The sequence below is a fragment of the Labrus mixtus genome, chromosome 12, assembly GCF_963584025.1.
Source record: "Labrus mixtus chromosome 12, fLabMix1.1, whole genome shotgun sequence".
Taxonomy (NCBI): Eukaryota; Metazoa; Chordata; class Actinopteri; order Labriformes; family Labridae; genus Labrus; species Labrus mixtus.
In genome coordinates this window covers 15,053,204-15,077,342 of record NC_083623.1, presented here as the reverse complement: position 1 = coordinate 15,077,342, position 24,139 = coordinate 15,053,204, and the positions used below count along the sequence as shown (strand labels likewise).

Sequence of the window (24,139 nt, the reverse complement as noted above, 5' to 3'; positions counted from 1 at the left end):
TTCTTCTTCTTCTCGACTCTGCAATCCCACAAACTTCTTATCTCTCTGCACGGCTGTGCTCTTACCACCCTGAATCCTGCCCCCCCCCCAACTCCCTCCCTGCCTTCTCACACTCTTCACATCCTCAGACACACACGCAAACATGCACGCACACACACACCCAAACATGCACGCACACACACACCCAAACATGATCACAAACAAAGACACATTCAAACATTCACCTCCTGACTCCCCTTCATTTTGCTGATGAGCTTAAGTTCCAGTATTTCATCCAGATAACTACACTGTGAAGCCTGTGGTTTTCTTTGTGTTGGTGTGTGTGTTTGATTGTGTGTTTGTATGTGTGTGTGTGTGTGTGTGTGTGTGTGTGTGTGTGTGTGTGTGTGTGTGTGTGTGTGTGTGCTTCAATGTATTACAAAGTTGTTTTTTGTATATTCAATATTTTTCCACTGTGTGAGATGCTAATAAACCAACTTGAATTTAAAAAACTGTGTTGTTGTATTTTTAACAAATCAGATTTTTCATCAAGACATCACAAAAAATATTTTACATGCATATGTACTTCAGGTTAAATGTCAATTTCATACTTCTTGTGTTATCATTGCCCTTCAACAGGAAGACGTTTATCTGTTAGTTTAGCCCATCATTAATGAAATGTAGGTAATGATATAGAGAAGTGAGTTCCATATGATTAGACAATACAGGTTACAGTTTATCGCGAGAGAAGAAAAAATGCAAAAGATCATCCTTTAGGAGGACAGATGAGATCATAATGACTTAAAATGTTTAAAATATTAAGAGTTATTTAGTAAAACATGTTTTTTTAAAAAGTCAGAAACTCCAGCTCTCTCTGAGAATAAAAAAAGTGTCTGCCGAGGATGGACATTTGTTTAAAAGCGCTGCGATGCAACTAGTTTATATTTAGTATTTCTCCTTTTTTCAAGAATGGTGGTATACTATCTGCACATCATTCAATACTCATGTGGATCATATTTCCCCCTTATATTGTAGGCTTTTCTTATAGATAGATAGATAGATCGATCGATAGATAGATAGATAGATAGATAGATAGATAGATTGAATCTAAAGAGATGGACAGTCCCTTGTTGCGTTATCCTTATTGCTCTGTGTGTACCTATGTGTCAGCACTATGCTGTCATGCTGCTCAGATAAGTGCTCTGAAACACACCTTATCACTTCTCAGGTATCTGTTTCGCTTATCTTTAGGCCGACAGGTGTCTCAAAACTTGCCATCTGCAACGCTCTGTACAAGTATTTTACAAACACACATAAACACCCACACACACTTTCACACACAGCACTGTTTGCTCAGAATTTCCAGTAATTGATAAGCAGTCACTGGACATCTATGGAAATCCTATTCAGCAAACACTGCTTTGCAAACAATTTAGATTGATCTTAAATGCATTAACAACATTTTCCCCTTGAGTTGCTTCTGCTTCTCTGAAAACATTCTTTTTGTTTGCATTTGTGCCTCTTTGTGGCAGTGACTGTTGAGCCCACAGGCTTTTTTTTTTTTACAGCTTTTACCAACACCTAATGTTAAATAAGAGCATTATAATTACTTTCCATGTTTACAAACTGAGGGTGTATACTTACATGCACACACAACACGTGCACCCTCTGGGACTTTCTAATTAGTTTGTTGTTAGACAGCATTGTCCGGCTGTCGGCCTCCATTGAAAAAAAATGAGAAGAAAGAGAGAAAAATAAGAGTTCAGCTGTAATAACGAGACATGATGTGAATGTGGTCAGGAGTGTCAGCGTGTGTGTTTGGTCAGTATAATACACAGAGCATGAAAATGTAGCTGACAATTAAGAGGTTTTAAGTTTGGGACACATCAGCTTCTAAGACATTTTTTCATTAAAAAAAATGAAAAAATGCATTTAAAAGATTATATTATTTGTACTATTTCCCCCCATCAGCGAAAAGGCAGCAGCCTCCAGGTCGACATTTTCGTAGTACTAGCCCTGTTTACACATCAAGGTTCAATTCACATACGAGGTACTTACAATTTACTATGGTTGTGTTTTCCACTGACCAAAAGGTATACGGATGATATGAATACAACTATTTTGTTCATTTCTTTGTTTTGGATACCCTTCTGTTGAGGTACCTATCACAAGAGGACGACTCAGATGTGACGCTAGAATCACCATTGATCTGCAGTGATGTTTCCTATCCCTCTTCCTGAATCTTATCCCATCACCCCCTAGCCCCTTTTCAAGCCCGGCGCAGTCTTGGCTGTGAGGGCTGTTTCGTCATGAGCCGGGGATCCAGCCGAAGATTTCTGCCTTTTACTGTAATAAGGCAGTTTTGTCTTACCACTGTAACTTTTGCTAAGTAAGGTCTTTTTTCCTGCTTTTTCTAACATAACAATGAGTAAGGTCTTTTTACCTGCTCTTTTGTATATTAAAAAACAATGAGTAAGGTCTTTTATCTGCTTTTTGTAAACTGTCTCGAGATAACACATAGTTGACTCTATCCAAATAAAGATTGATTGATTGATGTGCGGTCAGAGGAGGCAGTGTCTAGAGCCCTTGTAAATTATATTCTCCAAAATTTGATTTGACGATTCTAATGTCTCAGAAACATGTTAAGTCAGCATTGTATTCTAAGTGAAGTTAACATTATAGCCCATTTAGCTAGCTTACATAAATCTAGTCAACATCTATGTCATGGCTCCGACTGCAAACATCCTAGAAGTTATTTAATTCTCAAAAGAGGATGAATGATATGGTGGACTGCCCAAGACTAAACCAACACACATACCAACATCAGGGACAGAAAAGTGTACTGTTCTTTCTATCTGACTGACAGCTTATAAAGCGTGGCTAAGTGCCTGTGCTAACGCTTATAGAATACATTGCTCTCCCGTGTTGTTAACACATTTTAAAATGTGTCAAAAAAGCTGGGTCCTTCAATCTGAACAATCTGTCAACAGCTTTGGTTAAGTTTGAAAAGTCATCGACATATGCAGATACGGAAAAATCGAAGTAACTGACAGCTCCTACGGACACCATCACTGATGTGTTCACCAGAAGAGATTAACCGGTTTTGATATAATGAATCTATTTACAAGTAGCCTCAATCCACTGATTGGTAAGTCTGAGCATTTATCAAATGTAGGTCTCGATTTTGTTGTTTAGAAAGAATTTTTCATTTTGTTGTTTTTGTCTTGCTATTACAAAGTAGGAAAAAGCCACAGACAGAAATATAATAGTTGTGAATTTGGCAAAGTATTATGTTTTCTTTAAGAGCTCGATCATGAGCATACCAATGCAAAAAAAAGGATTCATCACTAAATCAATTAACAGGAAAATATTCAGCTTATAATTCATTTATTTTTATTTTTAACTGGTTTTACCTTATATGATATCTAACTTTGGGTTCTCTAGACATTATGTGTATATCTAATTTGAATCTGGTCAGGAATACAATACAAAACATGGTACTTGTATGATGTATGTGTATTTCACAAGTACAATTAAAGTGGTGTGTTTCTCTCTTTGTCAAAAGTGTCCTTGGCAGCCTGTCTTTTGAAATTACAATTTCATAGTACACTACAGTGCTGTCCTATGAAGCTGCATGATGCATTCACTGCCAGCTGTACAGTTGTTTTTTGTGTTGTGCCTCATGATTTTAACTTTTCCCCATATGTCTTCTTCAACAGTTGCATCCCACACAAACACTAACACGAATAAACAAAACAAAACCTGACTAAACAGATGAACATTTGCTTCAAGCTAATGATGTCAGACTGTGACAGTCATCACTCTGTTCTCTTTATTTCATAACAGGTGTCATGCATACAAAGAGAAAGTGTGTATGTGTATGTGTTTGTGTGTATGCGTGTGAGTGTGTGTGTGTGTGCTTGTTCCTTTTCAGCCTGGCGGTGTGTTTTGGACGGCAGACCACAACAAGCCTGAGGTCTGAGTCTTGTTATCTCATTGGTGCAATTATGCCCACTCCTGCACACACACACACACACACACACACACACACACACACACACACAAACACACACACAACTTTCACCCCAGTAGCTCCAACCACACCCACCATCCAAATGAGTTCAAGGGCAGTAGGGGGTGTATCTGACAGGGGTGTGTGAGTGTGTTTTGGATGGTTTGAGGGCGGATCGAGGGCAGATTTATTGACGGCTGGGGGACCCCAGTGACAAGTGTCCTAAATCGGGGCGGTCAGGCATGCTCATGCTGAGTGAATCGACTTGTCAGGATCACTTAGAGACAACAATGGTGGTACAGAAGGAGGAGAGGAAACAAGTAAAGGCAACAAGGAGAGGAGAGAAGAGAAGAGACAAATGTGTTATTAAAATGTTAGAAGGTAGAAAAATGTATTGAAATAAAGTTGAAGTCTTTTTGTCTAGATGTGATTGCAAAGTTGAGTTAGTATGTTAAATGGGTGTGTGTGTGTGTGTGTGTGTGTGTGTGTGTGTGTGTGTGTGTGTGTGTGTGTGTGTGTGTGTGTGTGTGTGTGTGTGTGTGTGGTGGGCTCCATTGAAAGGCCTTTCCTTCTGCTCTATTTACCCAGGTGAATAGGGAAGCTGGACCAAGCCTGAGCGGGAAAACATGTCATTTTGTGCTATGTAAATGGGAGTAAGAGTGTGTGTGTGTGTGTGTGTGTGTGTGTGTGTGTGTGTGTGTGTGTGTGTGTGTGTGTATGGGTGAGCAATTGTGACTGCATGTACACAGAAGTTCTCAAGACAAAAAGTTAACCCCCTGGCCCCATGCCAAATAGAAAAAAAAACCCAAACAAGAGCTTTTTGAGGGCATTTAACATCATTTTTTGGATAAAATATTTTATCTTTTGTCAATATAAGGAAAAACGACCAGACAGAGCCAATGACAAAAAAGACAAACTGAGGTCTAAGAGGAAGTTTCTGGTGTGTATGCGTGTGTGTGTCTTTAGTGGTGTTGCTGGGAAAAGGCCTTGGCAAGGAAACTCTAGGTGACAAACCTGACCACACACTGAGCAGCAGAGGGCTGTGAGGATGTGTGTGTATGAGTAGGTGTATCAGTGTGGAAGCTGACACATACAGACAATGATTAGGTCGTGACACCTGCCTGAGTGGGGTGGATTTATTTGCTGAGAAGATGCATCACTTGAAAATATTTGCTGTGTTTTTTGTTTTTCAGAAATAAATGCCAAAACCGTCTTGACACTTTGAATTTTCTCCTGTTATTTATTTTCCATGGTGTAAAGAAAGTAAAATTCATCTTTAATTCCTGCTGTGAACGGGCTACTTCGGCTGGTTTGTCATAGAATGATTTTTACCTAAATGCCTATGGTGCAGTTGAGATCCATGAACATATGTTTCTCCATTTCACAATAATTTTGTGGAAAGATATCAACTGTTTTCAATCTAAGGACTGAAAAAGTGAAACAGTAGACTGTAATTTCACTGTAACCCCTGTATAATGGGAAGTAGGACTTCACATTATTGGGACATAACATTTGCAAAGAAAAAAATATTTTGGGAAATTTGAAAATTGTTTTCCAATGAGGATAGCACTATATGTTTCCATGTAATCAAATGATATATTAGTGTAAATCTCAGCCATGGATGAGGGACTTTGATACCAAAATACAAATTTTAACTTGAAAAACTAGAACTCTGGATGTATTGTTTGCAGCAATGATGCATTTAAGACGGTGTATCACACTTTGCATTGGAGCAAGAAATGAATGTACATTACGAAAAAGAGCAGATGGAGCTAATACATGAGCACCACTATTAAACATCTGTTTCAGCTTCTCAGGTATAAGGATATCTTATTAGAATTAAAATGATTGATACAGTGGTTTTGTCAGGTTATACAACTTTTTCTTTTAAAGATATTACCTCTAGATGGGAAGTCCTCTAAAAAGAAATCAGTTTTTAAATCAGAAAAAACTTTGTTTTTTTTTACGTTTGAATATTTGAACATTTTTTCAGCAATTATGAACCAAAATCAAAATTAATATTTTCCTTAGAAGTCTTTTGAGTCAAATTGTACCACCGACAAACGTCTTCATTTTGGAACCATCATTTTATGATGAAGTAAACCTGAGTCTCATTCACGTTTTCTTCTGCTTTTCTCCTCCTTATTTCCTGTTTATTTCTCTTTTCTTGTAAATCTTTCATCTTGGGGCCAAATGTCTGTGATCCTACTCTTTGACACGATTGGCACTAATTTGGAAGTCCTGACCTACTTATTAAGAAGTTTGCAGTTATTGTTTTGGGCTATCTGCAGCAGGCACATTGCTTTATACATTCTTTTTTTTCCTGAAACACAACAAACAAACAAACGGCCAAACGAAACTGCAAAGTCTGTGAGGACAGCAACTGTTACAGATGAGTCTAATCACCTAAGCAGCAGCTCCAACAGTCCCCGTGTCCCTCTCTCTGTCTATCTGTTCACCTCTCTCACCCTCCTATCTCCAAACCCTCAGTCTCTCTATCCGCATGGCAGACGTATATCTGCTCAATCAGTGTGTTCTTGTTGTTTGTCAGCATGCATGCATGTGCATTTTGTGATTGTGAGTCAGCAGCTGCATGTAGCTGTTGTTGTATAGGGTACATGTGTTATTGTCTTCACGAGGCTGCAGGCAGACTCAGATGTTTTGGGCAAGGGTCATGCACCTTTACCGCTATCTGCAAACGGATAATTGAAATAGTCTATTCTCAGACAACATAACACCCGGTCGCTCATACCCTCTGAGCAGTATTGTTGTAAAATAGTGAACTTTGCATACATACAGGGGGAAAAAATGTATGCTATAGGCTATATTTGGGCTAAAATCAGCTTGTGTGAATCATCAGCTTATACATTGTGAGTTAAAGTATTAAACCTGTTACATCAGCCTGAGTTTGTTCTATTGCTCACATATAGGTCATCATGTCCTCCCCGTTAAGGCCTGACTTGTTTCTATTGTTTTCATTAATATCAGGTTATCTTTCACACTAAGCATTTTTTGGTTTACCCATAAGTCATACTACAATTTACTACATGCTACAGTATATAGGATAACAGAAGAATTGGCCTTGGGACCATGGACCCTGTTAAGCACCGAGGGTGATTGTACCACAACTTCTCCTTGAGCTTTGGTGAAACTGGCTTCAAATCTATTTCTTCAGAATCCTCTTGGGAACAATTTCTTTCCACTGTTTTCCACCTTTGCTGTTTTAATTGCGACAGAATTAGTCTGCTTATGTTATTGCTAACATCCTTTGGCGATGTTGGTTGGATAACAGACTTTCAAACAAATACTTAGGCACATGAGTAGCACACATAAACACAGAATCAGCCAATACTTACAATTAATGCTGCCTGCATAGCCATATACTTCTAACTGTGACCATATATCCATCTTTAGATGAGAAGAGTCTCCTGTCTAAATTTTGATCAAAAGCTGTGAGGAAATTAGCTTATAAATAAGACCATTGGCAGAGGGTAACAGCTAGCATGGCTCTCCTTTAAAAGTTCAAGTGATGTAAACCAGCAGCTCAAATGGGGACGATTGAACACAGTCAATCATCTGTTATTAGATAAATAAAACGAAAGTGAAAGAAACAAGTGACGGCGGCCTCATTATTTTTTGTCAAACCATGGGCCATGTGACTTCTTATTAAAACATTGATGAAAGTTTGGTTTCATGCAAGAGTCCCAGTAGAGCATGGCAGGGTACCAGGACCATGATCAAACACAGTCATCAATAATTGCATTCGAAGGTTTAACCTGTTTGGTTCCCAAACAAGGCAAGGCAAACTCCCTTGGGGGCAATAAAGGTTTCATTCATCCCACTGTTACTTATGATGACACTTAAGAACACAGAGACTTTACCAATTTGTCCAGTGTGTGTGTCCTTGGATGTGAGCCTCAAAGTTTGACAAACTCTTGAAACTACTATTAAGAAGTTGTTTTGTGTTATTTTTCAATCAGCTATTGTCAGTTTAAACCAATGAGATATGGCATGTTTTTTAAGGCAAGCTGGAAAGTTAATTTATTTCTGCTTTTAACCATTAAACAGAGGCAGACTGAGTGTTTTCTCCTGCTTGATTATGTTCTTCAAGCTAAGCTAACCACCCTCCTGCTCCATACTTACTGCACAGACATGAGAGTGCTGTTGTTCTTTCCATCCATATCTGGGCTAATATGGGCATTTGCAAAAATGTAAAACTATTCTTTTCATGCAAACTTATCATTTGCAGTTAAAGCTCTAGCATAAAAGAGCGTTTTGCATACTAGGCAGAGCTTACATTTCCCCTCTGTCGTCTCTTCAGTGTTTCTGCACAATCAAAAAACAGAGAGATACCAGTTGAACAATTGTTTCATAAAAGTAAATCCTTCTTTCAACCCATATGAACCCTTTTGTTTTTCTCTCCCATCACTTGTTTTCATCACTGCCCTCTTCTTCTCTCCTCTTCTGTGTACCATAGTTATCAGGCCAGGCCAGCCCAGCCCAGCCCTCCTACCTGACCGCTGCCAGCAGGGAGCGGCCTGAGTATCTCCAACCACAAAAAGCACCCAGGGAATGAGGAAATCAGGCAAGAGTAATCTATGCAGGCCCAGAGCCGGCCAGCATTTGAGTGCATGGAGCGTGTGCATTTTCTTTTTTTGAGTATGAATGCGCGTGCTCAGGAGCCCGCCACTTCTGCAACATCCGGCTATAAATCTATTGTGACATGTCAAACTGAATTTATGAGCCAATCTGCTTGCGACAGACATGTTTGATTTGAAAAGGCAAAGGAGGTTGGAATACAAAATGTAGTCTACTTTAACATTTGCAGAATATTTCTTTTTAGCAGAACAACTTCCTTAATGTTTGACTTGCCGTAGTATCCACTGACAAAAGCTAAACAACAGTGAATCTAAAGAAAGGTTTGATTGGAAACAACGCGCTCAACTAAGGGGAACTTATAGAAGCCATATTCAGGCCTGTGGCAGAGATGCCTGTCATTTTTATATTTCCTCCTTTGTTGAAAGGTCAGCGCATATCAACATGAGCCATTTAAAGAAGGACTAGTTAGTGCACATTATGATACAGACCCATGTTCATGAGATGTCATCTTTTTCAATATATTTTGAATTTCTTTTCCTTCGTTCTTTTTTCTGCTTTTAATCTAATTATCTATCCCTTGTCCTTCCTCTGATGTCCTATTCTTACTCGACATTATTGCTTTATTTATTCACTAATCCATCTCTTATTTATTATTATTATTTTCTTAATGTGATTTTGTCTTTTTATTATATTTTTAACGCATTTTATTACTGTTATTCTTTTTTTTTCAACTCTATTACAATAATTCAGTTCTGGTAGTGTTTTTTTGGATATGCCTGCTACTTTAATATGCATTTGTTTGTGTTGACCTTTAGCATTTGCATTTTATATTTCCCCATTTCTTTGTTTTTAAGATTTCTCTCTGCTGGCCTGACTGTTGATTTGCTCGCTGTAGACCTGCAGCAAACCTGCCAAGTTCTCTGAGAAGGCAGTGGCCAATTAGTTTTGTGACTTTCTTCATATAACAGTTCATGTGATCATTTCTATTCAGTATCCATACTGCATGACTGCACTGGTGAAAGCTACAAATTATCTAATCTAGTGCTGCATTTGACACAATTGACTAGTACATTCTATGACAAAGCCTACAATAAATGGCACTACAGGTGTAAATCGTATTTTTTTGTTATACCCATCTTACAACACTAACTATGCTTGATAAGAATAAAAAGTTTATATGGTGTTGATAATTGCTGGATATAAACCTTTAGCGCAATGCAAACCATACCTAATTACACTTATCAGTAAAGGCAGAGGAAACCAATCAGGTAACTAAACTCAAAGCATTATGGACCTGAAGACCTGGATGACCAGAAATGTTCTGCCATTCGACTCAAACAGGTTGTAGTACTTTTGTGACACTTTTGCGTTATTGAGATAATAACTATTTATTTATTTACAGACACCTTTCAAAGCACTCAAGGTCACCTCAAGATAATAAATGATGGACAGACAACACATTCTATAGCATCTGAGTCACTAAACTGTAGCCTTAATATGTGGTGACCAACTGTTCATGCTTTGAGATGTTTTGCTTTCGGTCTTTTAATATCCATCTGGGTCTTTATTGTTTTTGTTAATAAACCACCACCCCTTGACACACACACACACACACACACACACACACACACACACATACACACACACACACACACACACACACACACACACACACACGCACACACACACACCACACACACACACACACACACACACACACACACACACACACACACACACACACACACACACACACACACACACACACTCAGACAGCTGCCTCCTCACTCAGTGGAAACAGGTGTCTGTGAGCCTCTTGGGGTTTTTTTTTCTTTCTTTTGGGTATTGTAGAGAATGGTGAAATTCCCAATGTGAAAGTCTGCTTCTTGCTCTGGCCTCTTTCCAGAAGACACCGCACACACACACACACACACACACACACACACACGCGCACACACACAATAAAAAATACAGCAGCCTTAAACTAATTGAACAACATTTTTGTATGTAATTTCACAATGATAGGTAAAATACGTAATTTCAAGTCATTTCCAGTTTGCATTTGTTTTTGGAAGGCAACTCGCGACCCCCCTCCCAGTGTCTCGCGACCCCCCAGGGGGTCCCGACCCCCACTTTGAGAAACACTGCAGTAGACAGTACAAAACCACACATACAATTGCTGACAGGGGACCATCTTCTAAATTGTAACCCACCCTCATCAAACCTTCACTATGATCTCTTTACACTAGTTAAAAACACGTTCTTATATGTGAACATAAACAACATATATGTGACACTTAAGCTACAGTAAGAATAAAACTACCAATGGAAATCATTTGCTTGTGCTCTGCTGTAAATATCACAGTTCCTGTTAGATGTGTCTGCCGTGATGAATGTCATTTCTGTTTATGTAGCCCTCTGAGACTCATACATGAGATGGGAATCTATATTTGAGGACACTGTGGTGGTTCAGGGGGGGTTGAAGGGAGGGAGGGTGTGTAAATATAGGTCCTGGCCTGAGTCGGGGCCCCTTGTCTTTCAAGGCCTCACAGGAAAACAAGTCTCCTCAAGGGACTAAATGAGTGGCTCATGCATGTGTGAGTGTTTTTGGAGAATAATGAGAGTGGTGGTAAATTCACTAATTGCACTCAGTATATTTTCCTAAGTGCTTACAGAGAATAGTTTCCTCATCAGAGAAGCCTTTCTTTTTACATTTCTGGTACATGCATGGTCAAAGGGGCAACAGTTAGGGACATTTGCTTATTGGCTGGTAAACTTTCGACTATCAAAGTCATTGGCAGATGGTGGGAAGGTTTTGTGATAAGCTCTGCAAAACTTTATGATGAGAAAACCTTTGTATCTGTCAAATTGTGCGTGGGAGTTAAGGGTGGAGTATTTGAATACTACAGTCCTAACAAAAATTTGAATACTAGAGACAGGGTACACTTTGGAGACATGGAAGAGCAAACAGTTCATTCACATTAAACAGAGGGATTGCTCTAGACAAGTGTGGCTTCACAGTGCTATTTACACATGTAACTGCAGGCTATTTGAACTCCAGTTGAGACAGATAAAAGCATATTTGCCGATATTAAATAAATGGAAATGTTGTGTATTGTCTTTGATGACCCACTCTTTGAAAATTCTATGTCTCTTAACTTGTCTTTTTCATGATCATTATTCAAAACATGACACTGAACACCAGGCTGTAAAAAAACAACACACTTTATTTACTAGGCAGTATATAAAAGTAAAAAAATGTGAAAACTTGGCATGTATAAATGCTTTTATAAAATCATTTTTGCTCAAAAGCTAGTATAAAAACAAGACATTATAAAAAAGATTGGCTGCTAAGTGTTTGACATGGGCTACTGCAGTCTTAGTATGAAAACAAAATGCTGATTGAGTATGTAGTACAAAACAGTACAAAACTATTCATAGAAATGTATCAAAAACAATCAAATGTACAAAAGTTTCAATTGGGCTTTTGTGTGTAGCAAAATATATAAAATATCAGTGTGTAGTACTCTCCATTTTATAGAGAATAGAATATTCAAGTGCAGCTTGGTCTTCTTCTTACTGGGTGAAGCTCATGGTTCAGACATAAAAGCTCATTTAATCTTTTCTAAATGTATAAATATACCTTATATTCTTAAATTCTTACAATTATAATGTTTGTTCATTGAATGTTTCCAGGAAAGAAATAGTTGAAATGAAAGCTCTATTTTTTTATAGAAAAAAAGGTGCCAATGTGGTAATTGGGTAATACTAATAAGGCTGACACCTTATGTTGTGTAAAACATGTTAATTCATAGTCAAACTTGATGCAAGAACACAACAGTTCTTGATCAGTGGTTAAGTGTTTACATGAGGTGGCACAGACCAAACACTTGAAATCTCAGTAGACCCAGTGTAGCTTTAACATAAGTACCGTACAAATTATGGAAACGTTTCATGACTGAAATACAGAGATCAGTTCTGAATGAATGAATATGCCTTTGGATTCATGATAATGCTAATAGGGCTTAAATACTTAACTTAGAACACTGCTCCATTGGCCAATTGTGAAAACCACCAACAAAAAAAACATTATCAAAACAAAAGAAATAAATTAATCAACTTGTTCATTATATTAATATCAAAATTCAGAATTAATAATACAGCCCATTGAAATTATATAGCCACCATTTCCCGTCTATAATACAAACATTTATAATAATACAATGATAAGACCAGAAGGGATAGGACGCACATTTCTAAAAACCAAAAGCAGATTCTATATAAAAGATTTAAAAAAAAAAAAAAAAAAAAGGAAAAATTATAGTCTTTGGTTGGTTGAAATCCAACGAGTGTGAGTGTATAAACACCAAGTGGCATAGAGCCTCTCCCAACTGTTGTACCACAACAAATATGTATCCTGCTGCACTGCGTCCAGCACAGGGACTGTTGATGTTTCAGGATCAACATGTGTCTCTGGCTACATGACCAGCGTCCTCGTAGAGTAAGTGTTGATGTACTTGTGTCTTTGCTCAGAGCCCAGAATGTGCTCCTCTGTTTTCCCACAGGTCACCTGCTCCCAGGAACTGAGCTGCTGCTGGCAAGAAGCAAACAAAGATGATGAGGTATGATGCTTAATATTCAATCACAAAAAGCATTCAATTAAATACGTGTATTGAATTGTACAAACCTGTAGCGGGCTGCCCATGCCTCTGCCTGAGGGGTGGTAGGCTTTGTGTCCATCCTCACTTAACATTGAGCTGGTGAGAAGGTCCTGAATGAAAATGAAAAGAATATAAATCATCATTTAAGCTGATCGACACACACATTGGTGCATCTAACACTGGAACAGTTACTAGAGTACATAAGCACATTAGAAGCAGAGATCAACATTTTTCAGTGGTTAAGTTTAAGTTTAAAAATATTTGTCAGTAATCAAAGATCAAGGCTCCTGAATGGTGAAAGGAGAACTTACAGGTACTTCCTGTGCAGGACCGTTTGGGGAGAAGAGCTGTGTGTGGAGGTCTTGTCCTTCCCACTGCATACACGGGCTCCTCTCACATGGGGACTCTACCTAGAATCAAAAACACAACTTGTTCATATATCCCATATTTCAACATATATGAGGTTCTAACAACACAACTGATCTTTATGACTACCTCTGATAATTCCTCAAGTCGATCAAAAATATGTTCGTAAAACTTAAAAAAAGGAGAATGAAAAAAGTACCCACATTTTCAACCACAGCCTCAAACTGAAGGTATGTTTTCCGCATAAAACTAAAACGTCTTATGTCTGTGTCACATAAGTCTGTGTGTGTTGTCGTTGTTGTGTATGTGCTTCTTGTTGAGTGGAAAGTACCTCTTGTTTGATCTTTTTCAGTGGAGGCTGCTCAATAGCACACTCCATCGGCTCTTGCTTGATCGACTCTACCATCGGCTGCTCCAGTAATTTGAGGGGTCCATACTTGGCCTCCTGCAGGGCCAGGGTTGACCTGAAAGGTGTTGGTGTACAAGGAGACGACTCCAGGATCGAACGACGAATGTTTGGAGTTCTGAACCTAAACAGAGAGAGACACTAATTGTAAGTCATCGTTTACAGCAACACTGCTTTACTTAAAAAACACAAGTAATAAAGCCACTCACATTTCATTCTCCTTCTGGGGTCTGGCGCTGTGATCAATCAGAGGCTTAGTGTCCACAGGCGAGCTCATACGCACACTGTCACTGTCGGAGTGTTCGGAGCTCATTGACTGGTTGAGAAACTGTGAAACAAAAAAGGAGGAAAACATGTAAACCAATGTAAACTGACAGATTAATTTCAAATTAGTTTCAATTGGGCAGATCATGGGAGCAGAGTTGGTTGAAACTACAGAAATGCAAAGGAAAGAAGCAAAGCAAAGCAGGCTGGTTCTTCAAAAACATTTGAAGCTGTAATGATTGAAAAAAAAACAAATGAAGCAGAAACAGTATAACTGATTGGTTGATGATATGATCATGTGGCAAGTTAATGATTGGATGGATTCTGATGCCACACAGCTACCATGGCTACCTGCGAGGGTGAAAAGGGAAGTTTTCTGCCTGATGAAGGCTTTGGGGTTGGACAGATGCCAGTTGAACAGAAATCATCCCATACTCTATGAGCTGGTCTTGAGCCCTGAATGGGTAAGACCCTGTCTGTTCTGAGAGCATTTTTATCCGAGAGCCCACTGGTACTGGCCTCATCCACTGAGGAGAGGCTCTAGGAAAAGGGTGGGAAAATATGGGTCAAGGCCCACTTCTGGGTAAAATCTATGTTGCTACTTGCTATGTTTTTTTTTTAAATTGGGAAAAAAAGGCCTAAAGTTTATTAACAAGCTAAATGCAGACACTTACTGAATCAATGACAGACTCCATGAACTCTGGAATAGTATTTGAGAACGTTTGGCTGCTGTGATGGTTGTTGCTGTTGTTGTTATTGTTGCGGTTATTGTTGCTGTTGGCCCGTGTTGCGGATGCGCTCTCCTCAGGTAGGCAGCCTTGGTCGAGAGGCAAAGCAGGAGCGCCGACCTGATGATGAGGTAATAACATTCCCATCCCCTCTGAGCTGTCAGTCAAAGAGCCATGGTTGACCCAGCTCGGAAACTGCAAATTCATCTAGGGGGAGAAAAAGATGTTAAGAGTGAGGGATAGAAAAACTTTGAAAGAATTTACATCTGACAATATGAGCACACACAGGGTTGTGAGTGTAAAAAGTTTCAAGCACGCACAAGACAAAAAAATGCAAGGCTGACAATACTGGAAGAGGTGTAAAAATGAACAAAAGAGAAAAAAAGAGAAGAAGAAAAGGAACTTTAATGTAAAGAGTAAGAGAAGTGTTGTGAAGTGTTGCACAAGCTGTCATGGACGTGCACAAAAAAATGGCGATAAGGTCCTATTTCATCATTTCTTTTGCAGAAACAGACCCCCCAGATGTTTCCTCCTCCTTATTCACACACACACATCCAACCACTGTCCTCAAAGCCAGGGTCAAATGCACATGCACATAAATTGTGCTGTCACACCCGCATACACTCTGAAACACACACACACACACGCGCACACACACACACACGCACGCACACACACACACACACACACACACACACACACGCACACACGCACGCACGCACGCACGCACACACACACACACACACACGCACACGCGCGCACACACACACACAATAAAAAATACAGCAGCCTTAAACTAATTGAACAACATTTTTGTATGTAATTTCATACAAAAACTCACTGGTAGTGAAGGCTGGCCTCTCAGCTCGTCTTCTGTTGACATGAGCAGGAGTTCAATCTCTTTCACCCTTTTCTCCTTCTCAGGGTCCTCCTCGCTATAGTGTCTCTGAAAAAAAGAAGCCAGCAAATTTTAGCAACAATTCAAACCTCTTCTTTGTGGTCTCAATTCTCACAATAGCGATCAATTTAGCAACATATTTGTGCTGTTGTTACCTGTATAGCAGCGGTTCCATGCTGGGGAATGTTCATGATGTCCAAATGCAATGTTCCCAATGGGAACAGTACCTGTTAAACCAATCAGAAACATGTCAGATAAATGAACCACTGGCAGCTAAATAATTAGTATCAATCCAATTTTTTGGAAAAGCTTTAAAAAAGTGGTGTAAAGCCCACTCACTCGGTGTGTTTCTGTGATGTATGTGTAGTTGAGTGGCGATGAGGGAGGCAGCTGTGCATGGCTGGGCGAGTGATGAGGGAAACCCATGATGTGGTTGTTATTCTTGATATAGCCATGGCCGATGGAGTGTGAGGAGTTGCCATTCTTGGCTGCTGTCTGGAGATAGCCCTCCTGCTCCACCTTTCGCCTCATAGTGGAGTTCCAGTGGTTCTTTATAGCATTGTCGGTCCTGGACGTCATAAAAAAACACATGTTAAAGGTTTATTATTACAAAACACAAAAACATACCTGCAAGTATGCAACATAGAAAGACATCCTGGAACTTGTGTGGTAGTTGATAGCATTATCAACACCTACACATCAGAAGCTATCACAGTCACACAGACACAGAACTGATAAGGCTATCAGTGCAGGGTAATTATAATGATTTCCAAACTACAGTATCTCTTTACTTGTCTTCCTTTATCTTTGTATTTAATTCCAGGCCTTACTCTATAAAGACCAACCCTTTTCTGAAATTATATTTTAAACCTTTTTCTCCCTTATAATTTGTATTCCTAACTAAAAAATACAAAACATTAATACTTTCTGTATCATCTTCCATATTCTTTTCCTTTTCTCATTAGTTTCTTCTATCATTTCTTCCTCTTTGTCCTCCATTCTCTTTCACCGCAACATTGCACAGCAGACCATCATGGGTTTCAGTGATTCATCTAGCTTCTCTTTTTCCATATGTCTCTCATCTTCATTCTGTCTTACCTGCCAGGGAGCAGCTTAGCGATCTCCGCCCAGCGGTTGCCCAGCTTCTCGTGTGCCTGGTAGATAATTCGGTCCTCCTCCTCGGTCCAGGATGTCTTCTTCACCTCCGGGTTCAGGTGGTTGTGCCAGCGCTCCCGGCACTGCTTTCCAATGCGCCCCTTCAGGTGCTTGGCGATCACAGACCAGCGCTTGGCTCCATATTTCTGGACCAACTCAATCACCTGGAGTGAGCATACGTTTGTGTGTGTAAGGGGGTGGAAGAAAAAGAGGAAAGACAAGAGGGCAGGAGGAAGAGTGTTGAAGAGGAAGAGAAGTAAAATGTCAGTGGGGAAAGAGGAAGGAAGGAGCAATAACAGGGAGGAGAGAGGAGAGGGAGAAGTACACAAGGGGAAAAAAAGGTAGAGAAACCACAGGTGAGGAGTTGAAAAGAAAGAATTGAAGGCAAGGGAAAGAAAAATGAGAAAAAAAATGAATTTATCTGAGAAAAACAACAAACATAAAAGTATACATGCTGTCACTGAGTGCTTCTCCTCTTCCTTTTCCCTCCTCCCCTTTTTATCTTTCAGCCTGTAGAGGTGATTGAGAGCACCTGGTGGTGAGTAGTGAGGGAGTTTCCAGTGGAACGTTAGCCACTCTGCTAATCATTACAGTGGGTGGAAATATAACTCCTCTAGACTAGTTCAATTAATAAATTTTTTCAAGAGGCTAAGACGTTATTTATTGAGTAAAAGCTCAAAGGAGTTACTTTTTGGGAAACTCAAAATTTGCAACGGCAGCTAAGCAGTTGCTACAGAATGGTTGCTTTAATCACAAAGGAACATAAAGTTGTTTTTTTTTACCCTGGATGACACTTGTTACCTTGTTTCTAAATTGCTCAGTTTTGAGGCTTTACTATATGAAACGTAGTTCTGCATGTTTAACCATAATATGCAATAATAATGTGTCTTCAGTTTTTTTTATGTATGACCCATAAAGGCACATGTTAATTTTTTCAGGTTCGTTCTGAGAGTCTTACCCTCTGGTCTTCCTCTTTGGTCCATGGTCCTTTGATGAGTTCTGGGTTAAGAACCTTCTGCCACCTGTGCTGACACTGCACATCTGTACGGTTCTGGAGGGCCAGAGAGCATCAGGATTAGTCATCATCCTCATAACATTTGAATAAATTAGCAGGTCCGAGTTATAAAGACTTGTTCAGAAAGAAAACAGTACTTGGTTGGTGACAGCTTTTGTTGTTGCAATTAAGATAATGTCAATTGTTGCATATTTATTCTCCTCAGTCTCTGAGAAAATACGTACTGTTAGTAAGCTTGCAATGAGTTTCCAGTCTTCTGATCCATTTAGCTCAACCAGTTTCTTCAACTTCTCATCCTGGAAAAGAAAAATACATTCTCAGATTGTCAGACATATAACACATTCAGATGCAATGATCATCAACAACAGCAATTTTGAGTGAACATTAAAGTAACCTGTGAGTAGACCAGACAATAAAAAGAGAGGTTGCCAGGTTTCTTTCAGGTGATCTCTCCTGAGGCAGTTATTACTTAACATATGAGATGTGTTCTTATTTTGTTGTTTGTGTCTGTGTACCTCTTCTCGTGTCCAGCGTGTCTTGCCAAGGTGGCGTTTCCCCGTCTTGGCCATTGATCCGTCATAATCATGCTCATACATCTCAGTCTCCTCCTCATCCTCCTCGCTGCTGTAAACACTGCAGTAACAGAGAGACAAAGACACATTTAAACAACAAGTGTAGGCAGTGTGAAAAGGGATAGTACAAAATAATAGAAAGAAAAATAATAGCACATTAAGAACCCTTTTCATTTCCAAACTACTCCCTAATCATCTCTATACACAGGGCATAAAGAACTCAGCCCAATCTTTAACTCATCAGGTGTCAACACAGACAGAACCAGTCATTCTTGAAGGTTTGGGTGCAGGCTTTTAGCCAAGGCACCCACAAGTGGAGAGAAGAGAAAGAGAGAGAGAGAGAGAGAGAGAAGAACAGTGAGTGGGAGGGAGGGGGGAAGGATGGATGGATGAACAGGTTCCCAATGTTTTTGGTTTCCACAGATACTGGGATTGGCACATGCGATCATAATTTCATGACCCTGGCGTGTTCAGACCTGCAGTGGTATTGTGCAGAACAGACACAAACACACACACACACTGAACCAATCAGATCAGGAGCATAGACAAGTGGAAGCTAGGTAGGGTACTTTAGTGTCATAAAGAGCAACAGGTGAACTGGAACCCCACTGAGAAATGTGCATGTGTTTTTGTGTGCTTGTACAGGAGGATATTAAAAATGGATAACCTTCCTTTTTGTGTCTTTCTGACTGATTAATAGCCCTGACAAAACGGAATAATTCATCAAAAATGAAGTCCAACAATATTTTTCAGTTTTTTTCTGTAAATTAGCATAAAATGAAAGGTAGAAGCTATTTTAAATTATAACAACCACATAAAAGAAAAAAAGTATTACAAATAACAATTACACAGAACTTTATGTGCACAACAATCACATTAAAGGCAATCAATACAGCATAGTCAGTTCATGGTAAGCCTGTAGTAACATGAAAAATGCTCTATTAAACCTTTGATTATGATTACTGCCCTTAAATGAAACAACATTTGAATTCGCTCTGCCTGGTCCTCTATTTGCCCGTTCAGATCTATGATAATCCTTCTACCCGCACTACGACTATGATTGGTCAAACTTGACATGCAGAGGACAGAGGGCTAGGGGGGTCGATGCCCGGTGTAGCTCTAGTGTTAAGTGGACTAAAACCAGATAAATACAAAGGACGCAGCCTCTGCTCGCGACAAGTGCGCTTTTGACTCCGAGAAAGCGCAGTTTCCAAAGTAAGAGTGAGCGCTGCTCGCAGAGATGCTGCAAGCTTTAATAAGGCGCGTATGACCTTTGTTCCAGGCATATACAGCTTTCTAATCTTGATTCTATCTGCAAGTGAAAACGAAAACATGTGTCCATGCAGCTCACAAGGTGATAGCCATCAAGAACAACCATTATCAATAAATATATTTTTTAAAATTTGCATAAATACATTAACATCTGAGAGGCGGTTAAGAACAGAGAAAAATTGATGCCCTTGTGCAATCTGTTAGATTTTGTATTTATAATAGGGTCGTATTAAACCCAATGTCCACGCACCATGCAGTACACAACGTGGCACGCGCCTGTCCACCCGCCTAACTTCATTATTAATCCGTGTGTGATTGTGTCTTGATTCCGTGTAAACGAGAGTGTGGACAGAGAGACCCCCTTTCTCTCTCTCTCTCACCACTGACAGGAGCGCGAGGAGCGCACATGCCAGATGACCACCACCTGTCATGGGCGCGCGAGCGCGACACCCACACTACCACTCTGCTTTAAACAAAACTGTTCAAACACAAAACATTATAACAAAATAAACATATAGTCTGTCAACATGTTGCATGCTTAACCCCTCAACTCACGCCGTGTCAAACAGTGAATAAAACTAAAAAAAACTAGAATAAGAAGAGCAGCACTGTAAAATATAAAGGGTATATTTGGGGGGAGAAAGTTTAAGAAATAATAAATAAACAGACTTTTCTGTTTGTGCTTACCTGTTTCTCGGTCGCCGAGCCATCTTAGTTAGTGTAGCGCGGCTCGCAGGATACGCTGAGCACTTACTTTCACTATCTGTCCTAGGTTTGTTCTCCCGGCGTGGAGACAGGTTGACATTAATTTAAACTACAGCAGGGCTTACTACTGCTCCTCCCCTCCCTCACATCCCGGTAAATTTGGCGCTACTCAGCTTGCCCCTTCTGCGCATGCCCACGTACAGTTTACTTCCTGACCATCCGACGTGTTGTAATTACGTTTAGAACGAACAGGGAAAAAGTTTGAATTTTGTTTCACGCTCTAGAAAGTGTTAGAAAATAAAACAAAACCTTATCATATTTCAAGGAAATGTAGGCTATTTCATTGCGTCTGAGAGATACATTTTTAAAGCTAAACTAAACTTGTATTCCTCCGCTTAGTAAGCCATATAGATATAGTACTTATTGTATGATTAAAAATATGTAAATAATATTAAGAAAGATTAAGAAAATGTACTATAGTGATGGCTGGATTTTTATGGTAGGCTACTTTAAAAAATGCATCTGTATTGTGCTTCTTGTAAGTAAAGTAGAAGTTTCCAAATGTACGAAGCGTCCGTGAAGGCACCACCAGACCATTACACAGAAGACTTGTCAAAGGCGCGTTTTGCCTGTTTGTCCGCGCGACACGCTTTTTGTCAACACTGTTCATGAGTTACTTCTCCTCTGGTGAAAAGCAGAAGGAAACTTGTGTGTCTGACCGAAGTAAACAATTGCAGAATGGGTGTTTTGGCATGGAAAAGAGGAAAGTGAAGTTAGAAAGCTTTTATGTGATCTGTTACCTCTTCCTCTTGCCCACAGATGTTCCAGAGTGATAAAACATTTAAGACCTTTATTTTATCGTGTTGGGACCAAATGGGCGTATGTGCTCGACCAGGCAAAGAAATTTGACAAGATAAGGTCGCCCTTCAACTTTTCGTGAGAATGTACTGCTCATAACTCATGGGACGACTGCATTTAATGAAAGACCGCGTTTATGTTCTCCTTATTTTTGCTTGCTGTTGTTTTAGTCAGTGAAACAGAAATCTGCTGATGATGACGTCTTTGCATTTAGCCTATTCAAAATAATCCACATTTAAATTTGGAACGAGTTTGGCCTGTTTTTCAACCCTTTCTATGATTAATATCATAAAGTGCCTTTCCTAGTGTTGCATAACGTCTAGCCTACTTAATTCTTTATAAAAGCAACAGGCCACCTTGTTTTGTGATTATTTTGTTTTGGTTGAGTTCCCAGTCCTCACTGTGCAGCACTTTTCTTCGCTCAGCCATTCAATGGAAGGGGGGGGGGGGGGGGGGGGGGGTAATGCTTTATTTGTATAAATGTGTCTTCTCATTATGTTAGTTCCTCCATACGCGACCGTATTGTCCTGGTCACTTGTAATTAACATCTCCCCAGACCGACCTATTGTCCCTGGCCAGTCCCCATAATAGTGGCCTGATAAAGGATTACAAACATGGCCATGGACCGAAAATTTCAATACTTGACTAAACCGTGTGTTCAGTGAAGTGAAGCCCTTTGACAGAGAAGAATATCAAGATTTACAGGACTTGACATGTGTTATATGAAGCACACAGTGCAAGATATTTTTTAAACTGGCCATGTGTGGATTAAAATTCTACAATCTGTTGACAAAAATTGCTTTGTTGGTTTAGTAGCTGCACATTTATAACATTAAATGTCTTGCAGGTGTTTTTTTTTACAGTGGACATCTGCAGGCCTCTCTGATATTACATATCATATGGGTGCTTGGCTGCGATCACTTGCAAGCTTCAAATCCTATACACACCTGTGCACACAAGCATTGTTCAAGTAATTTTTGCCTCTTGGAGGTGGTGCTTCTAATCTATTCAGATTAAATTTTAACTATACAGCCAACTATCGTGCAAGACTGCTATAAAAAGATGACTCACATGGAAAGAAAAACAGGTCAGTCAAAAAGATACAGAAAGAAGCAACTAAAAACTCAGAAAAAACAAAATGTAATGTTTATCACAATAATAAGAGCCAATATAAATAACCTTAACCATATTAACAAGTAAATAGAATGCCAAAGGCTACATGTAATGTGTGTGTGTGTGTGTGTGTGTGTGCTTTTGCAAATGGTTAGGTTAACTTATATGTATCTTTATTGTCCCTGGCTTATTTCACACAAGCCCCAAATGTCTCTTTTCCCTCGAGGGTAATAATAAAAACTGCATTTTGTTATCTGAAACCAAATTGAAGGAAGGGAGCTGGGGTATGCAAATCCCCCCCACCACCCCCAGTACTCTGAGCAGGAAGCCTGACTCCCATTGACTCTTAGCTGAGCATATTTGCATGATGCGATTGAACAGGTTAAGGAAGGTATTGTGAAGGCTGCCCCCTTTGCAAAGCATTGTGTGCACAGGTTGGCTCATTTGAATGATTTTTAATGATGGCCCCTAGGCCTGATATATTGTCCCACCAGGCTTTTAAATCTAGAGTGGGGTGGGTCAAACATGTATTGTTAATTGCTATGCTTGTGTGTGAGTGTATATCTGTATGTGTATGTCAAGGCATGTATGGGGAAGGGGAGATCCCGTATGGTTCTGTGGTTAAATAAACCAACATGTTGACTAATTGCTAATATTTGTTGATGTATTTAAACATAGGTGTTTCTACATTATTGTGCAGTGCAATTGCTGTTTTATTAATCCATCTTTATTTTTCTAAAAAGCCAATTAAATTTGTTTTTGTTATTTCATATACCCCTTCATTTCCCAAAACTGTTACTTTAAGGAACTCACATGTTTCTTTATTGAGTTTAGATGTTAGGACCACCTGCGAAAGTATAGGTAAAGTGTAGGTTTTGCATTTTCCCTGGGGGTTCATGTTGAAGACTCTTCACATAATGTCTTTTGCCCATGGCAAATTAACTGAAAGCATGACCGCATACCTGCTGCCAACATTTAGGATGGACTTCACCCCTCGCCCTCTTGTGCTTAGACTTTGTTTTCTACAATTACACACAGATTAATTTGTTTTTAGATATGCACGATGACAGATTTCAATCCTTTGCTATCACATGATTCTACAATTACAATTAACATCCATTTGCTAAACCCTTCCTGCATCTCCTAGATTTTTAAGTCATTTACAGAAAAAAAAAGGTGGCGGTGGTGGATACATTAATTATTCATTTAGCTATTTTATATTTATGTCATTTAAACAAAGTACCCATCCACTGATCCGCTAATTTTTCCAACAATCTGTCCATCCATCTGTTTAATTCATCTACTCAGCCCAATTTTAGCTTTGAAATTTCTCTCGCATGCCACAAATTCATTGATCAAAACTCTTAAGAAACCCTGTGGCCACGTCGGTGGCACAGATTTGACCGAGAACGCTTGAAAAAAACATTCAGAGGAAACAAAAGCTCAGCTCCTGCATAGAGGTGTGAAATGTCACACCTCAGCCTCGTCGCAGACACAAACATATTCAGACGGGGTTTATTATCAAGTAGGTTTAGA

The 24,139-nt window shown here is 39.5% G+C and overlaps 2 protein-coding genes across 4 annotated transcripts in view; both read right to left on the bottom strand.

Annotated features, from left to right (window-relative positions):
• The window catches only part of LOC132985078 (alpha-N-acetylgalactosaminidase-like), a 423,896-nt gene that overhangs the window by 182,583 nt on the left and 217,174 nt on the right, over positions 1-24,139 (bottom strand). The window lies entirely within an intron of this gene.
• On the bottom strand, positions 11,798-20,771 carry myb (v-myb avian myeloblastosis viral oncogene homolog). Its single transcript, XM_061052205.1, has 15 exons — positions 20,615-20,771; positions 18,599-18,716; positions 18,308-18,379; positions 18,027-18,119; positions 17,012-17,232; positions 16,253-16,481; positions 16,069-16,140; positions 15,857-15,961; positions 14,962-15,222; positions 14,639-14,827; positions 14,233-14,351; positions 13,949-14,147; positions 13,563-13,661; positions 13,278-13,361; positions 11,798-13,184 (listed from the first exon to the last, which is right to left on the bottom strand). Exons 1-15 carry the CDS (start codon positions 20,635-20,637, stop codon positions 13,068-13,070), a joined length of 2,001 nt encoding a protein of 666 aa, XP_060908188.1. The 5' UTR covers positions 20,638-20,771; the 3' UTR covers positions 11,798-13,067.

Coding starts and splice junctions, on each gene's coding strand:
- myb (XM_061052205.1), bottom strand. CDS start 20,637: ATGGCTCGGCGACCGAGAAACAG. Junction 14,352..14,638: donor TTCCCTTTTCACCCTCGCAG/GTAGCCATGGTA, acceptor TTTGTTTCACAG/TTTCTCAACCAGTCAATGAG. Junction 13,362..13,562: donor GTCCTGCACAGGAAGTACCT/GTAAGTTCTCCT, acceptor ATTTTCATTCAG/GACCTTCTCACCAGCTCAAT.